The sequence below is a fragment of the Camellia sinensis genome, chromosome 14 (assembly GCF_055761805.1).
Source record: "Camellia sinensis isolate YWXY chromosome 14, ASM5576180v1, whole genome shotgun sequence".
NCBI classification, from domain to species: domain Eukaryota; kingdom Viridiplantae; phylum Streptophyta; class Magnoliopsida; order Ericales; family Theaceae; genus Camellia; species Camellia sinensis.
The window spans coordinates 80,965,479-80,984,785 of record NC_138974.1 but is presented as its reverse complement, the minus strand read 5'-3'; the positions used below and the strand labels follow the sequence as shown (position 1 = coordinate 80,984,785).

The 19,307-nt window shown below is 43.5% G+C and overlaps 2 protein-coding genes across 2 annotated transcripts; both read right to left on the bottom strand.

The window, feature by feature from the left end:
• Positions 1-1,957: 1,957 nt before the first annotated feature.
• On the bottom strand, positions 1,958-2,695 carry LOC145807122 (uncharacterized). The gene has a single exon (XM_082905051.1). The coding sequence runs from the start codon at positions 2,693-2,695 to the stop codon at positions 1,958-1,960; it is 738 nt and encodes a 245-aa protein (XP_082761177.1).
• A 1,560-nt stretch (positions 2,696-4,255) lies between these two features.
• LOC145807121 (uncharacterized) lies at positions 4,256-5,563 on the bottom strand. Its single transcript, XM_082905050.1, has one exon. It carries the CDS (start codon positions 5,561-5,563, stop codon positions 4,256-4,258), a length of 1,308 nt encoding a protein of 435 aa, XP_082761176.1.
• Between the last annotated feature and the right edge of the window lie 13,744 nt (positions 5,564-19,307).

Here is a 19,307-nt window from a genome sequence, read left to right as displayed (position 1 = left end):
TTCGGCCGAGCAAATTTCAGCGGGCCTTGTAAATTGGGCAAAACACCAATATTTCCAGGGGCCGAGCAAAATCATCTCGACCTTTATAGGTTGGATTAACACCCTTCCATTTCATTTGGCCGAGCAAAATCAGCTCGGCCTTTATAAGTTGGACAAAACGCCAACATTTCGTTTTGGGGCAAGCAAAAATCAGCGCGGCCTTTATGCAAGTTGGACAATACACCAACTATCTAATTGGAAAATACACCAACTGTTTAATTGGACAATGCACCAACGGTTTGTATAGCCTTTTTTCTATTTCAGCGAGAGAAAATCAGTTCTGCTCGGTGCAGGTTGGTCTCCTTGCCCCTGGCATCCACAGTGGCCCAATATCCTTGCGATGCCATTGTACAGAAAGACATAATATAAGACAAGAAGTAGGACTATTTTTCATTACAAAAAGAAGGGCTATCCTTACATCAAATGCCAAAAGGTTAAAAGTTCAAAAGGCTATGTAACAAAAATGATTACATTTCAAAAGTAAAAAATCTTGAAGTTGGCTGCATTCCACGGTCTGGGGATAGCTTTACCATCTAAGTCTTCCAGATGGTATGCCCCTTTGCCTGCCAGGCCAGTCACCTTACATGGCGCTTCCCAATTTGCGCCAAGTTTTCCTTCGCCGAGGACTATCGTGTTGCCCATCACCTTTCTCAAGACCCAGTCCCCTATCTTGAATAGCCTTGGATGCACAGCCTTGTTGTATTTCCTGGAGAGTTCTTGCTGATAAGCTGCTATGTGGATTAGAGCCCGTTCCCTTCTTCCCTTGGCTAGGTCATGCTCCAATGCCACCGCTTCATTGTTCAAGTCTGGCTGAAAACTCTCAGACCGGATGGTTGGCATACCAATTTCCAGCAGGATGACGGTCTCCATGCCATAGGCCAAGGCGAATGGTGTCTTCCTGGTCGATCGCCTTGGCGTAGTGCGGTATGCCCATAGCACGTTAGGGAGTTCTTCAGCCCACTTCCCTTTGGCTTTCTCTAACTGCTTCTTCAGCCCGTTCAAGATGGTCTTGTTGAGGCTTCTGCTTGACTATTTGGCTGAGGGTAGGCCGGTGTTGAGTTGTAGAACTCAATCTTTAACTCCTCGCAAAACTACGAAAGAGTTTCCTATCGAATTGAGTGCCATTATCCGATATGAAGGCCTTCGGTATACTGAAGCGGGTGATGACGTTTTGCCAAACAAACTTCTTCACATCTTTTTCCTTTATGGTTGCCAATGGCTCGGCCTTAACCCACTTGGTGAAGTAGTCGGTAGCGGCGATGAAGAATTTGCGATTGCCCGGAGCTGCTGGGAGCGGTCCAACAATATCCAATCCCCAGAGCGCGAATGGCCAAGGACTTGTGAGGGGGAGCAATTCTCTGGCTGGCTGGTGGATTTGGTGAGCAAATTTCTGACATTTTTCACACCTGCGAACGTATTTCTGTGCGTCCACTTGCATGTATGGCCACCAATAACCTTGGAAAATCGCTCGGTAAGCTAAAGACCTACCTCCAATATGACTTCCACAGATGCCTTCATGGATCTCATAGAGGAAAGCTTCCACCTTGTCAGGGTGGACGCACTTCAGATACGGCCCGGTAAAAGACTTCTTGTATAAGGCTCCGGATGGAGAGAGCCAAAACCGCTCTGACTTAGCCTGGATCTTGTAGGCCGTTTTCTTTTCTTCTGGTAGAATTCTATCTTTTAGGAAGGCGATGATGGGGTCCATCCAGGAAGGTCCCAAGTCGGTGCAGAGTACCTCGGATACCTCTGGTTCCTCAATGCTTGGTCGATGTAAGAATTCTATCATTAAGGGATTAGGGAAGGCTGTTTGCGTAGATGCAAGGCCGGCTAGTTCGTCAGCTGTATTGTTTTCTTCACGGTTGATTTGTTCCACTCTTATGGCGGCGAACTTCTTGATCTCTGCGCGTACCAGCACCTAATACTTCGCCATTCTTTCATCCCTGGCTTTATACTCCCCAGAGACCTGATTGACCACCAGCTTGGAGTCGTTGAATACCATAAGGGCTGACGCTTTCATTCTCAATGCACTTCTTAGTCCAGCAAGGAGGGCCTCGTACTCCGCCTCATTATTGGACGCTGGGAAGCCGAGCGTAATTGCTTGCTCGATAACCAGCCTGTCTGGGGAAGTCAGCACGATACCCAGCCCAGCGCCATGCCTGTTGGAGGCCCCATCGACGAAAAGCTTCCACATCTCGCCAATGAACAACTTCCAGCAATCCGATGGGTTTTGCGAGCTTCTCAACTCCAAGGTTCCGGTCGGTTCATTCTGGTCTCCTTCCATGTCTTGGTTGGGTTTGTCTTTTGATGAATTATCTAGCTTTTCCAGTTCGGCTGCCATTTGCACTTCTTCCATTCGTGATTCAACACTTGGCTCCATTGCTTGAGCCATGGGTTGTGCCAAATCTGCGCTACCCAAATCAACCGGGCAAGCCGGATGCATTCCGGGGACAAACTCCGCCACAAAGTCTGCAAGAGCTTGAGCCTTGATCGCGGTATGCGGTCGGAACTTGATGTCATACTGCCTCAATTCCACGGCCCATTTCAAAATTCTCCCGGTAAAGTCTGCCTTTTCAAAGAGCACCTTAAGCGGGAACTCGATTAGCACTACTATTGTGTGAGCATGAAAATAGTGCGCCAGTTTTCTTGAAGCCATCATCAGGGCCAGGGCTAATTTTTCTAGCGGCAGATATCTTGATTCAGCAGGGAGCAAGGTCTTGCTTACATAGAAGATAGGTAGTTGCTAGATGCCTTTAGCGCGGACTAGAACGACGCTCACCGCATGTTGAGAGACTACCAAGTAGAGATACAGTTCTTCACCCGATTTTGGCGTAACTAGGATAGGGGCTGAGGAAAGGTACACTTTTAGATCCGCCAGTGTACGGTCACACTCGTCATCCTAGAAGAACTTGGCCTTCAAAGTTTTGAAGAAGGGCCTGTAACGATCTGAAGAGCGGCTTATAAATCTGTTTAGCGTGGCTGCCATCCCGGCAAGATGTTGCACATCCTTTGTGGAGTTCGGGCGCTCCAGCTCTTGTATGGCCTTTATTTGGGATGGGTCGACTTTTATCCCTCGGTTCGTGACCAAAAAACCCAGAAACTTTTCGGTGCCGACGCCGAAGGCGCACTTGAAGGCATTTAAACGAAGCTTGTGATGTTTAAGTATAGTGAACATCTCTGCTTGGTCGGCAAGGTGTTGAGACTTTTTCCTGCTCTTTACCACCATGTCGTCAATGTAGGCCTCCATGGTATGGCCCAGAAGGGGAGCGAACATCTTGGTCACCATCCTTTGAAAAGTTGCCCCGGCATTTTTCAGTCCAAACGGCATGACTTTATAACAGTACAGGCCTTTAGGAGTAGTGAACGATGTGATCTCTCGGTCTGGTTCATACATGGTTATCTAGTGGAAGCCGCAATATGCATCCAGGAAGGTAAACCTCTGATGGCCAGCGGTCAAGTCCACCAGCTGGTCGATTCGTGGGAGGGGAAAGCTATCCTTTGGGCACGCACGGTTGACCGTCTTATAATCGACACACACCCGCCATTTGCCGTTCTTTTTCGGAACTATCACTGTGTTGGATATCCACCGAGGGTATTGCACTTCTTCTATTGCCCCTACTTTCAACAAGTTCTTGACTTTCTCCACCACTACCTCGGCATGGTGCATGGCCGAGCGGCGTGTCCTTTGGATGACCGGTAGCGCATTCGGAAAGACGTTTAATCGGTGGGTCGACGCCAGGCATATCGTAAGGCGTCCATGCGAAGGCTTCCATATTAGAAATCAGGAAGTCAACGTACTTATGCCACTCTGCGCTGGACAGGGATGAGCCCAAGAGAAAGAACTTATTTGGATAATTCTCATCCACGCGCACCTCCACCAAACCTTCAATTGATTTCTCTTCGGCCTTTCTTCCCACGTCTTCCAAGACTTTCTTTCCCTCCGGTCCTTCTATTATTTGGACAAACCCTTTGGCGGCTCGACTGCTGGTTACCACGACAAAGCACTGTTTTGCCATTACCTGATCTCCTCAGACCTCTTTTATCGGCCCAGTTAGCGCCGAGAAGCACAGAACCTAATGGTAGGTCGATGTTACTGCTTGCATGACGTGCAACCAGCCCCTGCCCAAGATTAAGTTGTAGGTTGATGGGACCTTGAGCACCCAGAATTCAACTTGCTTTATGACCGAGCCCACCTTGACCGGCAGTATGATATTTCCTACCGGCCATTCTGGCTGAGAGTTGAAGCCAACCAGAGGAGACGTTGTAGGGCCAAGTCCTTGTCCTGTAACTTCATTTGCTTGAACGCATCGTAATACATGATCTCGACCGAACTCCCCTGGTCAATCAAGATTCTCTTGATGTCGAAGTCTTTGACGCGAAGAGTCACTACTAGAGCGTCATTGTGGGACATCTGAATTCTCTCCAAGTCCTTACTTGAGAAGGTAAGGATATCATTTTCTTCGGTTTTCTGTTTCTTCACAACAGGCTGAACGGAGAGCACTTCCCTCATGTGCTCGGCTTTCTTAATCATTCTTCTTAGCTCGCAGACCCTTGCTGGTTCAATGATGCCATGGATGACATTGATTATGCCTTGGGGCGCTGCCTCAAGGGAGGCAAGGCCGTTTGGCTCGGTTTTGCCCGGTGGAGCAGCTTTCATACCCCCATTTATGTATTGGTCAAGATGTCCCACCGCCACTAACTCCTCCAAATGTTGTTTGAGCGGCAAGCAGTCCTTCGTTCGGTGCCCCCTTTCCTCATGGAAGGTGCAGCGATATCTTGAGTTGAAGCCTCTCTGTGCACTACCCAACTTGGCCGGCCAGCGGACGAAAGGCTTACCTCGGATTTCACTTAGGATGCGGTAGATAGGGATTTTAAAGACCGTGGTGATACCGGTCCGCGCCTTCAATTTTCTCTTGGCATCTTCCTCCTCGTCACGGGGAGCGTTAGCTCGGTTGTTTCTACGACCTTTGTTTCTATCATCGCGGTTTGAGCCACGACGTTGATCTTTTGACCGGTTGTTCGGGCAATTATCCTCCTGCCCAATCGAGTGAACCTTCCCTAAAACCCTTCTGTCCGCAGCGACCAAATTAGCCTTCTTGGTCGCGGAAGCGGCATCATCCTCCACACGAATGTGTTCGTTGATCCGTTGCATTAAGGATTCCATGGTTGTGGGCTGGTGCATTGTAAGCGAATCTCGCAGTCTATGTTCGGCTGGGAGACCCTGCTTGTATTGAGTGATTGCCAAATTGGTGGGGCAGTCGATGATCTCATTGTAAGTTTCCCAGTACTTTGCGTTGTATGCCTTCAACGAATCCCTAGACTCCATCTTGATGCCCAGAAGATGGTTCACCTCCTTCGGTGTTCGAGTGTTAGTTTTGAATCTGGTGACGAAGGCCTCCGCTAATTGCTGCCACCCCTCGATACTCCCATCCGGAAGCCTTTCGAACCATTTTAGGCCCAGTTCTCCTAAGCTTGTTGGGAATATCAGGCACATCAAGGCGTCATTCCGCCGGTGTCCAGCCATTACTTGCCGGTAATGACTCACGTGGATGTACGGATCCGTTTTGCTGTTGTACAAGGTGAACTTAGGCTGGTGGAATCTGGCAGGGAGTGGTGTACTCTCGATTTATAGAGACAGTGGCGTAGCTGTGAGCCTCGCCAGTTCTTTGTCCACTAGCGCAGGGGCCACTATCCTAGGCGCTAGCATTGCCACTTCCTCACTACAATGGATTTGGGTGCTCTGCCTCTGCAACGCCGGTAATCTCTGAGTCTCTCTACGGCGCGCCCTCTCCTCCCACACGTCCCTCAGGTTTCCGGAACGGGTGGAAAAAGAGTATCGTGACGTCGACGATGGGTGCGAGGGACGGTAGGTGTTGTCACGAGTGAGGAACCTGCCTTCCCTTGGGTCGGAGTCTCCAACCCCGTAGTTCTTGGTATAGAGAGAGCGTGCGTCCTTTCCTGGTGGCGATTGCTAGAACGAGGAGACGGGGTGCGCTCACTGAGGTTGCCCTCTCCAGTAACACCCTTCCCCTTAATCTGGCGTTTCAGCATCTCCATCTCAGCCGCCATCTTGAGAATGAGGGCGTCCTGGTCTTTGAGTTTGTGCTCCAGGCGCTGTGCACGGGACTCCCCCCGCCGTCGACGGCCCTCTCGACTCTTCGAGCGATCAGTACTCCTCCTACGCACCTCTCGAAGAAGTCTCGAGGCCCACCATGGCTGGAACATTCGGTGGGCCTTCTCTCCGTCGGACAGACTCTGGTGTGACACCATTGACGACGGACAGTGGAGTTTTGTCGTTGTTAGCCATGGAAACGGTCGAAGAAGCTTGAAGAGCAAGGTTTGAGTATCAAAGTCTTCCCACAAACGGCGCCAATTGTACAGGGGTGAAATATCCTTTGCCTTCCGTACTCCTTGAACTCAATGTCACGACCCAAACCCGGCCCTATGGGTTTAGCACCGTAACCGGCCAGTAATCTGAGATTACCAAAGGCCTGCAGAACAGTAACACAGTAAAACAGAGTACAGGGCCTGGCGGAAGCCAATACAGTAAATAAACAATGCCCGATGAGCTGTGACAGTCTGTATGCAAAAAGACTTTTCATACATTATACGTAACCAGTACAGAACAGTATGCACAATATTTACAATCATTCCGACCAGGGACTCAACCCTATTAAACAGTACGGTAAACATTCAGTCTATACAAGACAGTGAGACGGTGCTGAAGGGGGAATTGTAAAACACCCCTAAGCCTTAACACGATAGGCTCGGAACCTCGCAGTGAGGCACATAGGCTGGCTTGACAAAACTGGAGTTACTCTGACGCTCCTAGCTCCGATCTGGTGGCTGAGCACCTACATATATATATAAACAGTGAGCTAAAGCCCAGTGAATAACATAGTGCATGAAGAGGTTATGAATGAAATGTCCTTACAGTAATGAAATCAGTTCATTAAACAATACTTCAGTCTTTCAGTCAGAACAGTTATTCAGTCATATGTGGTACATCCATTAGCATAGCAGTAAACAGTAGGTCTTAAAGACCGAACAGTAATGATGGCCATCAGTCAGTAAACAGTAGTGGTTCCACGAGGGAACCGACAGAGATCTCTGTAACAGTAACAGTAACAGTAACAGTAACAGTAAACAGTAGGTGCTAAGGATGCCACAATACAGTTCAGAAGATAGGACATACATTCATTCAATAAACAATATCAGTTCAGTAAACAGTTCAGTTCAGTATTCAGAAGATAATCATTTGAACGTATCTTTACACAATTGTTACTCACGGAGTTTGGGCTACAGTAGGCTAGAGCGCGTCTCCCTAGTCGCCAACCCTACACAGTTAACAGATTGCACACACACTAAGCTACACAGCTGGGAAAGATAATAACTTAATCCCTAATTTGCCTCGGTGTGTTCTACATCTATATCCTCAACAAGGTGTCTTAAACTAGGCCTAAGAATGCCTAGGATGAGATGAGGATGCAAAGATGTACTCAAAAAGCAATTTCAGAAGAACAGAGTCCCGCTCGAGCTCAGGTTTCCCCGCTCGAGCGGTAATGCAACAAAGGTACACGCTCGAGCGTAAACTTTCCCGCTCGAGCGTACTATAAAAGTACTGGATGGGTGAAATCTCCGCTCGATGCCCGCTCGAGCTTGAGACATGACTCCGCTCGAGCGCCCGATCCTCCGCTCGAGCGGACTGTAAAACAGTGCAGAGAGATGCTGGTTGCTCGGATTCCCCGCTCGAGCGGAACTTCCCCGCTCGAGCGGAAGTGCGAAATCTGGAAAACCCAGATTGCACCTCCAAGCTCAAACTCAAGTTCAAATGCATCAAAACCGATCCTCTTGGGCCCATTTTCTGGAAAACATTTATAAACACATAGAATAACATGGTTCAAAGCTCAATTTGAGTAATCAAAGCCCAAGGGTGTTTAATTCAAACTCAATTTCAAACCATTTTCATGAACAAGAAGAACATGCAAACATGCATGGATTCAAATCATTTTGAAGCTCCAATTTGATGCTCTAAGGAACCAATTCTTTTCAAAACATGGTGAAACCATGGACTTAACATAATTATGAACATGCATGTAACATTTGCCATGAAAGCAACTCAAACTTCTACATTACAAACATGCATGCAAGGATAGAGCTTCAATTCAACAACAATGAACCAATTCATGACTTAGTTCTACAATAAAGTATGAATCATGCAAGAACAACTCAAAGACACCATTAAGATGATGAGTGATCTACCTTAGGTGTAGAATTCGAAGTAGAAGTGAAGGAGCTCAAATAGGCAGATACACTTCAATTTCAAGCAATTCTTCGCGTTGACTAAGCCAAACCCCCAAGAACGATTCTATTCTCTCCCTCTCTCCCTCAAGGTCGGCAAGAACAAGAAGAAGGCTGAGGAAAATGTTTTTGGCTCAAGTATAATGAGCTCAAGGTGTAGAGGTAGTGGCCCACTCAAGGGCAAAACGGTAATTAAGTCCAACTCTTTAATTAGCTTATTAAATCTAATTTACGCATACCTAATCAGTTTTCAGGTAAATATACCATAAAATCACATTAATTATGAGGATCATAAAACACTAACCAATTCCCGGTTTGGCCGCCGATAAGGCCTTCAATCAGCAGTTTAAACATAAAACATGAACAGATCAAACAAACGGTCAACATATAGAATGCAATTCAAACAGATGTATTCAATCCATTCAGTTTCAATTTCGGTCAGTCAGTTTAGTACTTTTAGTCAGTTCAATTATCAGTCATGATCAGTTCAGTTTAACGATAATCGATGTTTATCGCAATTAATCAGTCATTAATCGGTAAACAGTATGAGGGTTGTTACAGTCTCCCCTCCTTATAAAGAGTTTAGTCCTCTAAACTCGAGTTACCTTCATTCTGGAAGAAAACAGGGTTCAGTGGAAACAGTTCAGGATGTCTTTTAGCCATGTCATCTTCCCTTTCCCAAGTGGCATACATGCCACCGTGGTTTTGCCAGTCGACTTTCACTAGCGGGATCTTTTTGTTCCTCAGTTTCTTGATTCGTCTGTTTACAATCTGTATAGGCCGTTCCTCGTAAGTGTAGTCATCGCTTAACACTACGTGGGTGGGCTCTATTACATGGAAGGGATCCCAGAGATAATCTCTTAACATGGAAATATGGAAAACATTATGCATATGCTCCATTTCAGGAGGGAGCGCAACTTGATACGCCACCGGATTAATTTTCTCGATAATCTCATATGGTCCGACGTATCTTGGCGCTAACTTGCCTTTGACTCCAAAACGAGTCTGGCCCTTCATTGGTGTCACTTTCACAAAAACGTGATCACCCACTTCATACTCTCTGTCTCGTCTTCTGACATCCGCATAACTTTTCTGTCTACTTTGTGCAGTTTTCAGTCTTTGCTGTATCAGTTTCACTTTCTCAGTGGTTTCATAAACAATCTCGGGCCCAAGCAAAGGCCCATCTCCAACTTCTGCCCAGCAAATCGGAGATCTACATTTTCTGCCATACAATGCCTCGAAAGGCGCCATACCAATACTCGAATGGTAGTTGTTGTTGTAGGCGAATTCAACTAATGGCAGGTGACTTTCCCAATCTCCCTGAAAATCAAGGACACACATTCTCAGTAAATCCTCCAGAGTTTGGATGGTCCTTTCTGACTGTCCATCTGTTTGAGGATGATAGGTACTACTTAGTCTCAATTCAGTACTCAATGCAGTCTGTAGACTTTGCCAAAACCTCGATGTAAACTTCGAATCCCTGTCAGAAACAATAGACACAGGCACTCCACGCAGTCTCACAATCTCATCAATATAGATAACAGCCAATTTGTCCGCATTATAAATTGTCTTGACAGGTAAGAAGTGAGCAGATTTGGTTAGTCTATCAACAATAACCCAAATTGAATCCATACCTTTCCTGGAGCGAGGCAATCCCACAATGAAGTTCATCGTGATATGCTCCCATTTCCACTCTGGTATGGGTAGGGGTTGCAATAATCCGGTAGGTCGTTGATGTTCAGCTTTGACCTGTTGGCAATGAAGACATTTGGACACAAAGTCGGCAATTTCTTTCTTCATTCCCGCCCACCAGAAATTCTGTTTCAGATCTTGGTACAATTTCGTATTCCCCGGGTGGATAGACAATTTTGAGTTGTGGCCCTCTTGCAGAACTCTTCTTTTCAGTTCAGTATCATTTGGTACACACAGTCTTTCGTGAAATTTCAGTACATTGTTCTCAAATTTGAATCCCGGTCTCGGTTTAGATTCTCTTTCTTCGATGATCTTCTTCAAGAAGTCATCCAGTTGCTGTTTCTCTTTAATTTCTTCAATCAGTGCCGGTTGAGCAGAAATAGCAGCTAAGGTTCCACCTTGTTCTCTCAAAACAACTTCAATTTCAAATTTGTCAAGGTCACTAAGCAGCTCTTTCTGTCCGGTAAGCAAACATGCTACGTTTCCAATCGATTTTCGGCTCAATGCGTCTGCAACGGTATTGGCTTTTCCCAGATGGTACAGAATCTGTAGGTCATAGTCCTTAATCAGTTCTAGCCATCTCCGCTGTCTCATGTTTAGTTCTTTCTGTGTGAAGAAATATTTCAAGCTCTTGTGGGTGTATACTTCACATGTCACCCCATACAGATAGTGACGCCAAATTTTCAGTGCAAACACCACTGCAGCAAGTTCCAGGTCATGGGTCGGGTAGTTCTTTTCATGTGGTCTCAGTTGTCGGGAAGCATAAGCAATAACTCTCCCATTCTGCATTAAAACACATCCCAGACCCTTATGAGAAGCATCATTAAATACAGTATAACCATCCGTACCTGAGGGTAAAGTCAAAACTGGTGCAGTCACAAGTCGAGTTTTCAACTCCTGGAAAGTAGATTCTCTTTGGTCAGTCCAGTCAAATGATATCCCTTTCTGAGTTAACTGAGTCAAGGGTAAGGCAATTTTGGAGAAGTCTTTGACAAATCTTCTGTAATATCCAGCCAAACCTAAAAAGCTTCGGACTTCAGTCACATTTGTTGGTCTAGGCCAGTTCACTACAGCTTCAATTTTCTGCGGATCAACAGAAATCCCATCTTTGCTAACAACATGCCCCAAAAACATGACATGGTCAAGCCAAAATTCACATTTAGACAGTTTAGCATACAGTTTCTGTTCTCTTAAGGTTTGTAGGGCAAGTCTCAGATGATGTTCATGCTGTTCTATACTTTTGGAGTAAATCAATATGTCATCAATAAATACTACAATGAAATCATCAAGGTACGGTTTAAAAATTCTATTCATAAGGTCCATAAAAGCAGCAGGGGCATTCGTGACTCCGAATGGCATAACTAAAAATTCATAATGGCCATACCTCGTTCTAAAAGCAGTTTTATCAATGTCTTCCGGTTTAACCTTCAGTTGATGATACCCCGATCTGAGGTCAATCTTAGAAAACATTTTGGCACCCTGTAACTGATCAAACAGGTCATCAATACGCGGTAATGGGTATTTATTCTTTACAGTTACCTTATTCAGTTCACGATAGTCAATGCACAGTCTCAGTGAGCCATCTTTCTTCTTTACAAATAAAACCGGTGCACCCCATGGTGAGGTACTGGGTCTGATGAACTTTTTGTCTAACAGTTCCTGCAGTTGCACTTTCAGTTCTTTCAGTTCAGTTGGGGCCATTCTGTAAGGAGCTTTCGATATCGGCTGTGTACCCGGAACCACATCAACGGTAAATTCGATCTCCCTGTCAATCAAATCCCCTGGCAGATCACCTGGAAATACATCTGGGAATTCTCTGACTATAGGAATACAGTTTACATTAGCATTATCATCAGTAGATACAGTCAATACAGAACATAGATATCCTTTACATCCCTTTCTAATCAGTTTAACAGCTTTCACAGATGAAATCAGATACGGAGGAGGTACTACTCCACTCCCATTAAACACAAATTCAGGCAAACCAGGTGGACGGAAAACAACTTGCTTGGTCACACAGTCAATAGTGGCATGATATTTTTGTAACCAATCCATCCCCAATATTACATCAAAATGATCAATGTTCAATGGCAGTAAATCAATAAACAGATGCATATCCCCAACAATAATTTCACATGCGGGGTACATATAAGCACATGTCATGGATCCTCCTACGGGTGATGATACGGCTAACAGATAGTTCATGGGTTCTAAGGGTCTATTCAATTTCCGTGAGAAAGCATGCGATACATACGAATGTGTAGACCCTGAATCAATCAATACATATGCATTTTGCGTACAGATAGAGAGGATACCTGACACAACGGTCTCTGTATTTTGCAGAACACTCGGCCCTGCCTCATGGGCTCTTTCCCGGTAGCCTTGGGGTTCGGCTTTGGTGCTACAGTTAATGCTGTTGCGCTTGGTGCAGCTTTACTACTGGCCTGCGGCGCAGAGGGGCAGTCTTTAACCATGTGGCCCACCTTGCCACACCTGTAGCAGGCTCCAGATATTTTATAGCAGACCCCTTTGTGCTTCTTGCCACACTCAGAACAGGGTGGTATGAACCCACTCCCTTGGCTGGGGCTAGTTGTCGACCCCGTATTCTGTTTCTTGTTGGCCGGGTTATGCTTGCCTTTCTTAAATTTGAAACCCTGCCTCTTACTACGCCATTCCGACGTTGGTGTTTCAGTTTTCAGTGCTTCAATGTTTGACTCGGCCATTAATGCCCGGTCGAGAACACCCACAAAAGTCGGTAGTTTCAAAACATTTATTCGGTCAAGTATTGCAACATTAAGGCCACCCTCAAATTTTCTGGCCTTCTTGTAGTCAGTGTCCATCATGTGTGGTGCATATCTGGCAAGTTCGGTAAATTTCGTCTCATATTCCGCAACGGACATTGTGCCCTGCTTCAGCTGTTCAAATTCAGTCACTTTCCTATCCCTGACACACTGCGGGAAGTACTTTTCAAAGAAGGACTCCTTGAACTGAGCCCAAGTCATAACAGTATTTGCATCGCGAATTAACATCCACCACCTTCTAGCTTCTTCCTGTAGAGTAAAGGTGGCTAACAGTACCTTGTGTGCTTCAGAGCACGGAAACACCTCAAATAATTTCTCTGTCTCAAGAACCCACGCTTCAGCTTTTAGCGGTTCCAATCCTCCCTGAAAGGATGGCGGTTTCATCTTGCTGAACTTCTGGGTCAGAGCAATAATGTCCCCATCATTCACATTTACATTAGGTTCCGGCTGTACCGGAGGAGGAGGAGGTGGGGGCGGTTGGTTTTGTTGTTGTTCAAGTCTAACAGTTATCAGTTCCATCATTCTTTCCATTCTTTCCATTCTTGCCTCAGTAGATGACGATTCAGGTTCATTTGCATTGTCCATTTTCACTATAAGCAGTTACAACAGTTTTAAACATAGGCAGTCATTTGTTTAACAGTTTAACACGTTAGCATGTATTCAGTCATAACTCAGTCATAACATAACCACACACTTTTCAAGTTCATGACATGCCCTAATCACTTTTCTAGGACACCCTATAGCTCATTCGGACACGTGTGTGCGGTATAACTCGTGGTTAAGTATCGCTCTGATACCACTCTGTCACGACCCAAACCCGGCCCTATGGGTTTAGCACCGTAACCGGCCAGTAATCTGAGATTACCAAAGGCCTGCAGAACAGTAACACAGTAAAACAGAGTACAGGGCCTGGCGGAAGCCAATACAGTAAATAAACAATGCCCGATGAGCTGTGACAGTCTGTATGCAAAAAGACTTTTCATACATTATACGTAACCAGTACAGAACAGTATGCACAATATTTACAATCATTCTGACCAGGGACTCAACCCTATTAAACAGTACGGTAAACATTCAGTCTATACAAGACAGTGAGACGGTGCAGAAGAGGGAATTGTAAAACACCCCTAAGCCTTAACACGATAGGCTCGGAACCTCGCAGTGAGGCACATAGGCTGGCTTGACAAAACTGGAGTTACTCTGACGCTCCTAGCTCCGATCTGGTGGCTGAGCACCTACATATATATATAAACAGTAAGCTAAAGCCCAGTGAATAACATAGTGCGTAAAGAGGTTATGAATGAAATGTCCTTACAGTAATGAAATCAGTTCATTAAACAATACTTCAGTCTTTCAGTCAGAACAGTTATTCAGTCATATGTGGTACATCCATTAGCATAGCAGTAAACAGTAGGTCTTAAAGACCGAACATTAATGATGGCCATCAGTCAGTAAACAGTAGTGGTTCCACGAGGGAACCGACAGAGATCTCTGTAACAGTAACAGTAACAGTAAACAGTAGGTGCTAAGGATGCCACAATACAGTTCAGAAGATAGGACACACATTCATTCAGTAAACAATATCAGTTCAGTAAACAGTTCAGTTCAGTATTCAGAAGATAATCATTTGAACATATCTTTACACAATTTTTACTCACGGAGTTTGGGCTACAGTAGGCTAGAGTGCGTCTCCCCAGTCGCCAACCCTACACAGTTAACAGATTGCACACACACTAAGCTACACAGCTGGGAAAGATAATAACTTAATCCCTAATTTGCCTCGGTGTGTTCTACATCTATATCCTCAACAAGGTGTCTTAAACTAGGCCTAAGAATGCCTAGGATGAGATGAGGATGCAAAGATGTACTCAAAAAGCAATTTCAGAAGAACAGAGTCCCGCTCGAGCTCAGGTTTCCCCGCTCGAGCGGTAATGCAACAAAGGTACACGCTCGAGCGTAAACTTTCCCGCTCGAGCGTACTATAAAAGTACTGGATGGGTGAAATCTCCGCTCGATGCCCGCTCGAGCTTGAGACATGACTCCGCTCGAGCGCCCGATCCTCCGCTCGAGCGGACTGTAAAACAGTGCAGAGAGATGCTGGTTGCTCGGATTCCCCGCTCGAGCGGAACTTCCCCGCTCGAGCGGAAGTGCGAAATCTGGAAAACCCAGATTGCACCTCCAAGCTCAAACTCAAGTTCAAATGCATCAAAACCGATCCTCTTGGGCCCATTTTCTGGAAAACATTTATAAACACATAGAATAACATGGTTCAAAGCTCAATTTGAGTAATCAAAGCCCAAGGGTGTTTAATTCAAACTCAATTTCAAACCATTTTCATGAACAAGAAGAACATGCAAACATGCATGGATTCAAATCATTTTGAAGCTCCAATTTGATGCTCTGAGGAACCAATTCTTTTCAAAACATGGTGAAACCATGGACTTAACATAATTATGAACATGCATGTAACATTTTCCATGAAAACAACTCAAACTTCTACATTACAAACATGCATGCAAGGATAGAGCTTCAATTCAACAACAATGAACCAATTCATGACTTAGTTCTACAATAAAGTATGAATCATGCAAGAACAACTCAAAGACACCATTAAGATGATGAATGATCTACCTTAGGTGTAGAATTCGAAGTAGAAGTGAAGGAGCTCAAATAGGTAGATACACTTCAATTTCATGCAATTCTTCGCGTTGACTAAGCCAAACCCCCAAGAACGATTCTATTCTCTCCCTCTCTCCCTCAAGGTCGGCAAGAACAAGAAGAAGGCTGAGGAAAATGTTTTTGGCTCAAGTATAATGAGCTCAAGGTGTAGAGGTAGTGGCCCACTCAAGGGCAAAATGGTAATTAAGTCCAACTCTTTAATTAGCTTATTAAATCTAATTTACGCATACCTAATCAGTTTTCAGGTAAATATACCATAAAATCACATTAATTATGAGGATCATAAAACACTAACCAATTCCCGGTTCGGCCGCCGATAAGGCTTTCAATCAGCAGTTTAAACATAAAACATGAACAGATCAAACAAACGGTCAACATATAGAATGCAATTCAAACAGATGTATTCAATCCATTCAGTTTCAATTTCGGTCAGTCAGTTCAGTACTTTTAGTCAGTTCAATTATCAGTCATGATCAGTTCAGTTTAACGGTAATCGATGTTTATCGCAATTAATCAGTCATTAATCGGTAAACAGTATGAGGGTTGTTACACTCAAGCTTCACGTAACGGCGTCGGACTGGAAAGAGAGAAACGGTGAGCTGCCCGACAGTGTGTTGCCGGATAGACCCTCCGACGATCAAGTTAGATCACTTGAAGAAGAAGGAGAATACCGTTAGAGAAAGAGAGAGAGAGAGTAAGAGTTGTTCAGATAGCATACCTCCAACGTTCTCCTTTCTCCCTTTTTCTAGGCTAGCCATGCAGCCACAGGGATTGTGCGCGCACTATCTCTACTGTCCTTCCCTGGACAAGTGGCAGTGCTCGCCTCTCCCTATCTTACCCGTGTAAAAGCCAAAACCTCCAAACAGTGTGTATGGAACTGCTAAACGGTATTGACGCGTGTCTGGAGTGGGCTTCCCTTCTGTTACACCATTGGTCCAGGTGGTACGCCCAACCGAGATATCGTGGCCGACCTGTCCCTTGGAAAGGAACTCAACCACGATCCTCAAGACCGAGCTGAAGGAGGTCCTTCCGGGCTAACCAGACCGAGAAGCGTACCGACCTTTTCCCTGGCCCAAAGCCAATCCAGGCTGTCATTGGTTCGATCCACCCGTACCATTACGGATCCAACTGAACATCTAGCCAAGTCTCAGCTCGGCCCGACATATGCCTTAGCCCACGCTCCGGTCGACAAATCCAGCTCGGCCGCGCATGGCGGGCCTGGGAACAATTCAGATGTAGAAGATGGTGCGGCTCCCGCGGGGTCCGTCACGATCCGCGCTGCCGTAGCTCGGTCGTACTATTCCCGGCGCAAATCCCCCTATCGTTGCAAATTTATAGAAGTTCAAATCCAAGTAAAAATATGTCGGGTGACAGAAAAATAGTAATGAAAATGTTAGTTTTTTTTGAACAATATTTGTTTCGATTTTAATTCGAAGAACCAGTGTTGAATTTATGTATTAAATTCGGATATCAACCACTGAAATATATTTACTTCTTCGACATCTATATCTCAAAAATTATTAATAAATTCGGTATTTTAGTTCCGATTTTTTTAAAGCCGAATATTTTAATTTTTTCGGTTACCAAATGATGAAATATATAATTTCATTCGGCTCTGTAGTGTTGAATTAAAAAAATTTCCCGCCCCTTTTCCAGATTACATGCACTGAGAAACTGAGGTTAAAGGGTCCAGTGTTTTATTTTGGAGGTTTTCAATTGAGGTTTTTATGGAGGTCTTCCATGGATGGCTTCAATCAATGGACTCATTTCAGACATTGGAGGTTTTTACTTCAATGGAGGTCTTCAAGTTCACGTGGGTGGAAGTTTTTTGGTCTTCAAGTTTTCAAAAGGTGTGTGAAAATGAGGGGTTGGTCTTCAAGTTTACAAAAGGTGTGTGAAAATGAGGGGCAAGTGTGTACAATAATATTTGAATGAAGGATATAATTGTAATTTTTAGTGTGTGAATTGAGAAAAATAATAAATAAATAAATTAACATGTGTGTGTATTGAGAAAAGACTTACTCTGAGTTATTTAAGTGTATGGAAATAGAATTTCCCAAGATTTAATCTTTTGAAGCCAAGGACAATACCAGCTAGAAAGACCATATTAACCCTATATATTTGATTGTCCGTTAATGTCACCTATATATTCACGTCATCTATTTGTTCATCTAATCTACCAATTTGTTCGTATCACCACCATTATCACCAACTGCCGTCGGCCATCTCGTTTTCCGGTGATTAGTGGTCTAGTGGTAGTAGGGTAAAAATGAAAAAAATTATTTTTCAACACATTAATTTATTCTTTTCACCGAACAATTTCATTAATCATATTCTTATGACCAAAACAAAACAATCATTAGACTATACACATTTATGAAAATGGACTTTTCATGAATTTATTTCTTTTTTATTTTATTTTAAATTTGTGTTAAAAATTTTTACTTTTCAATTCCATCTAATGTAGAATAATCTAAAAATAAAAAATTATTAAAAAAATCCTTTTTTTTTTGTAATTTTAATTTTAAAAAATTTGTTTAAATTTTTTTTTAAAAAAAAACTAAAAAATCCAATCCGAGACACACCCTTAGTTGCCATTTGGCAATTGGTTTTTTAGTTGGTTTTTGGCTATTTTAACTTGAGACTAAAGTTTGTTTGGTTTGGATTTTTTTAATTTTTTTAAATTTTATGAGAGAAAAAATAAAATGATTTACGTTTTGTCTTATTAACTTATTTATTTATTTATTTATTTATTTATTTTTATATACTTTTTTAACCAAAAAAATCAATGCCAAACGAAACATATACCCTTTGGTAAACCCTTTTCTGTTTTTTTTGAATGCATGGTAACCCCCTCTGTTGTCCCCACTCATTAACCATGTAACCCCCAAGCCGTTATTAATTTGCCTAATAATTTTTTTTTTCCCACCCACTTCCGTTATTGATTTGCCTAATAATTTTTTTTTTCCCACCCACTTCCTTAAATCGTTGCCGTCACTGGCTGATTTTGAAAAATAAGTTAAAAGTTCATTTTAAATTTTTTTTTTAAAACTTTTCTTATAACAAACGTGTAAAAAAAAAAAGAAAAGAAAATGTGATTCAAATCAACCAAAACACTACTTTTAACTATATTCCCAAAACAAGCTAAGTTACATAATTTGCATAAAATTCTGTTAACTTCCCACATTAAAATTGCAAAGCTAATAGCAATACAGTAGTGCTACATGTACCAATTAATGTATAGTATACTAATTAGTGTTATGTTATTATTATGGACCCCGCCTATTATACAAATTATAAATACTTAAAACTTCTAAAATTATGTCACATAATACATATAACAGTATTTATAGTAATAAATACATGTCTTGAATGCTCTGAACTGTTATAGTTTATGAATAAGCTCATGATACAAAATTTATTACATTTTTTTACAAGAATAATACTTGGTAGCCCGAAACTAACTGGCTCGAAATTCAAAACGACGACGTTTTGGGTTTTTTTTTTTCTTGCTTTTGAATATAGAGGAAGAGAAGAGGCAAGAGAGAGAGAGAGAGAGGAGAAAAGAACAGGAAGAGAGAAGAAGGGGAAAAGATGGAGACGGTGATGGCTTTGACGGTGATAGCGGTGATTGCCGGTGGGTATCGCCGATCGCCACTCTACTTTTTTTTTTTTTTTTTTTCTTAGTGGATCTGGATCTGAAAATGAAGGGAAAAATAAAATAAAATAAATTTGTTGGCTGATGATGATGTGTTGATGAAGATGTTGTTGATTTTTTATTTTATTTTTTAATTT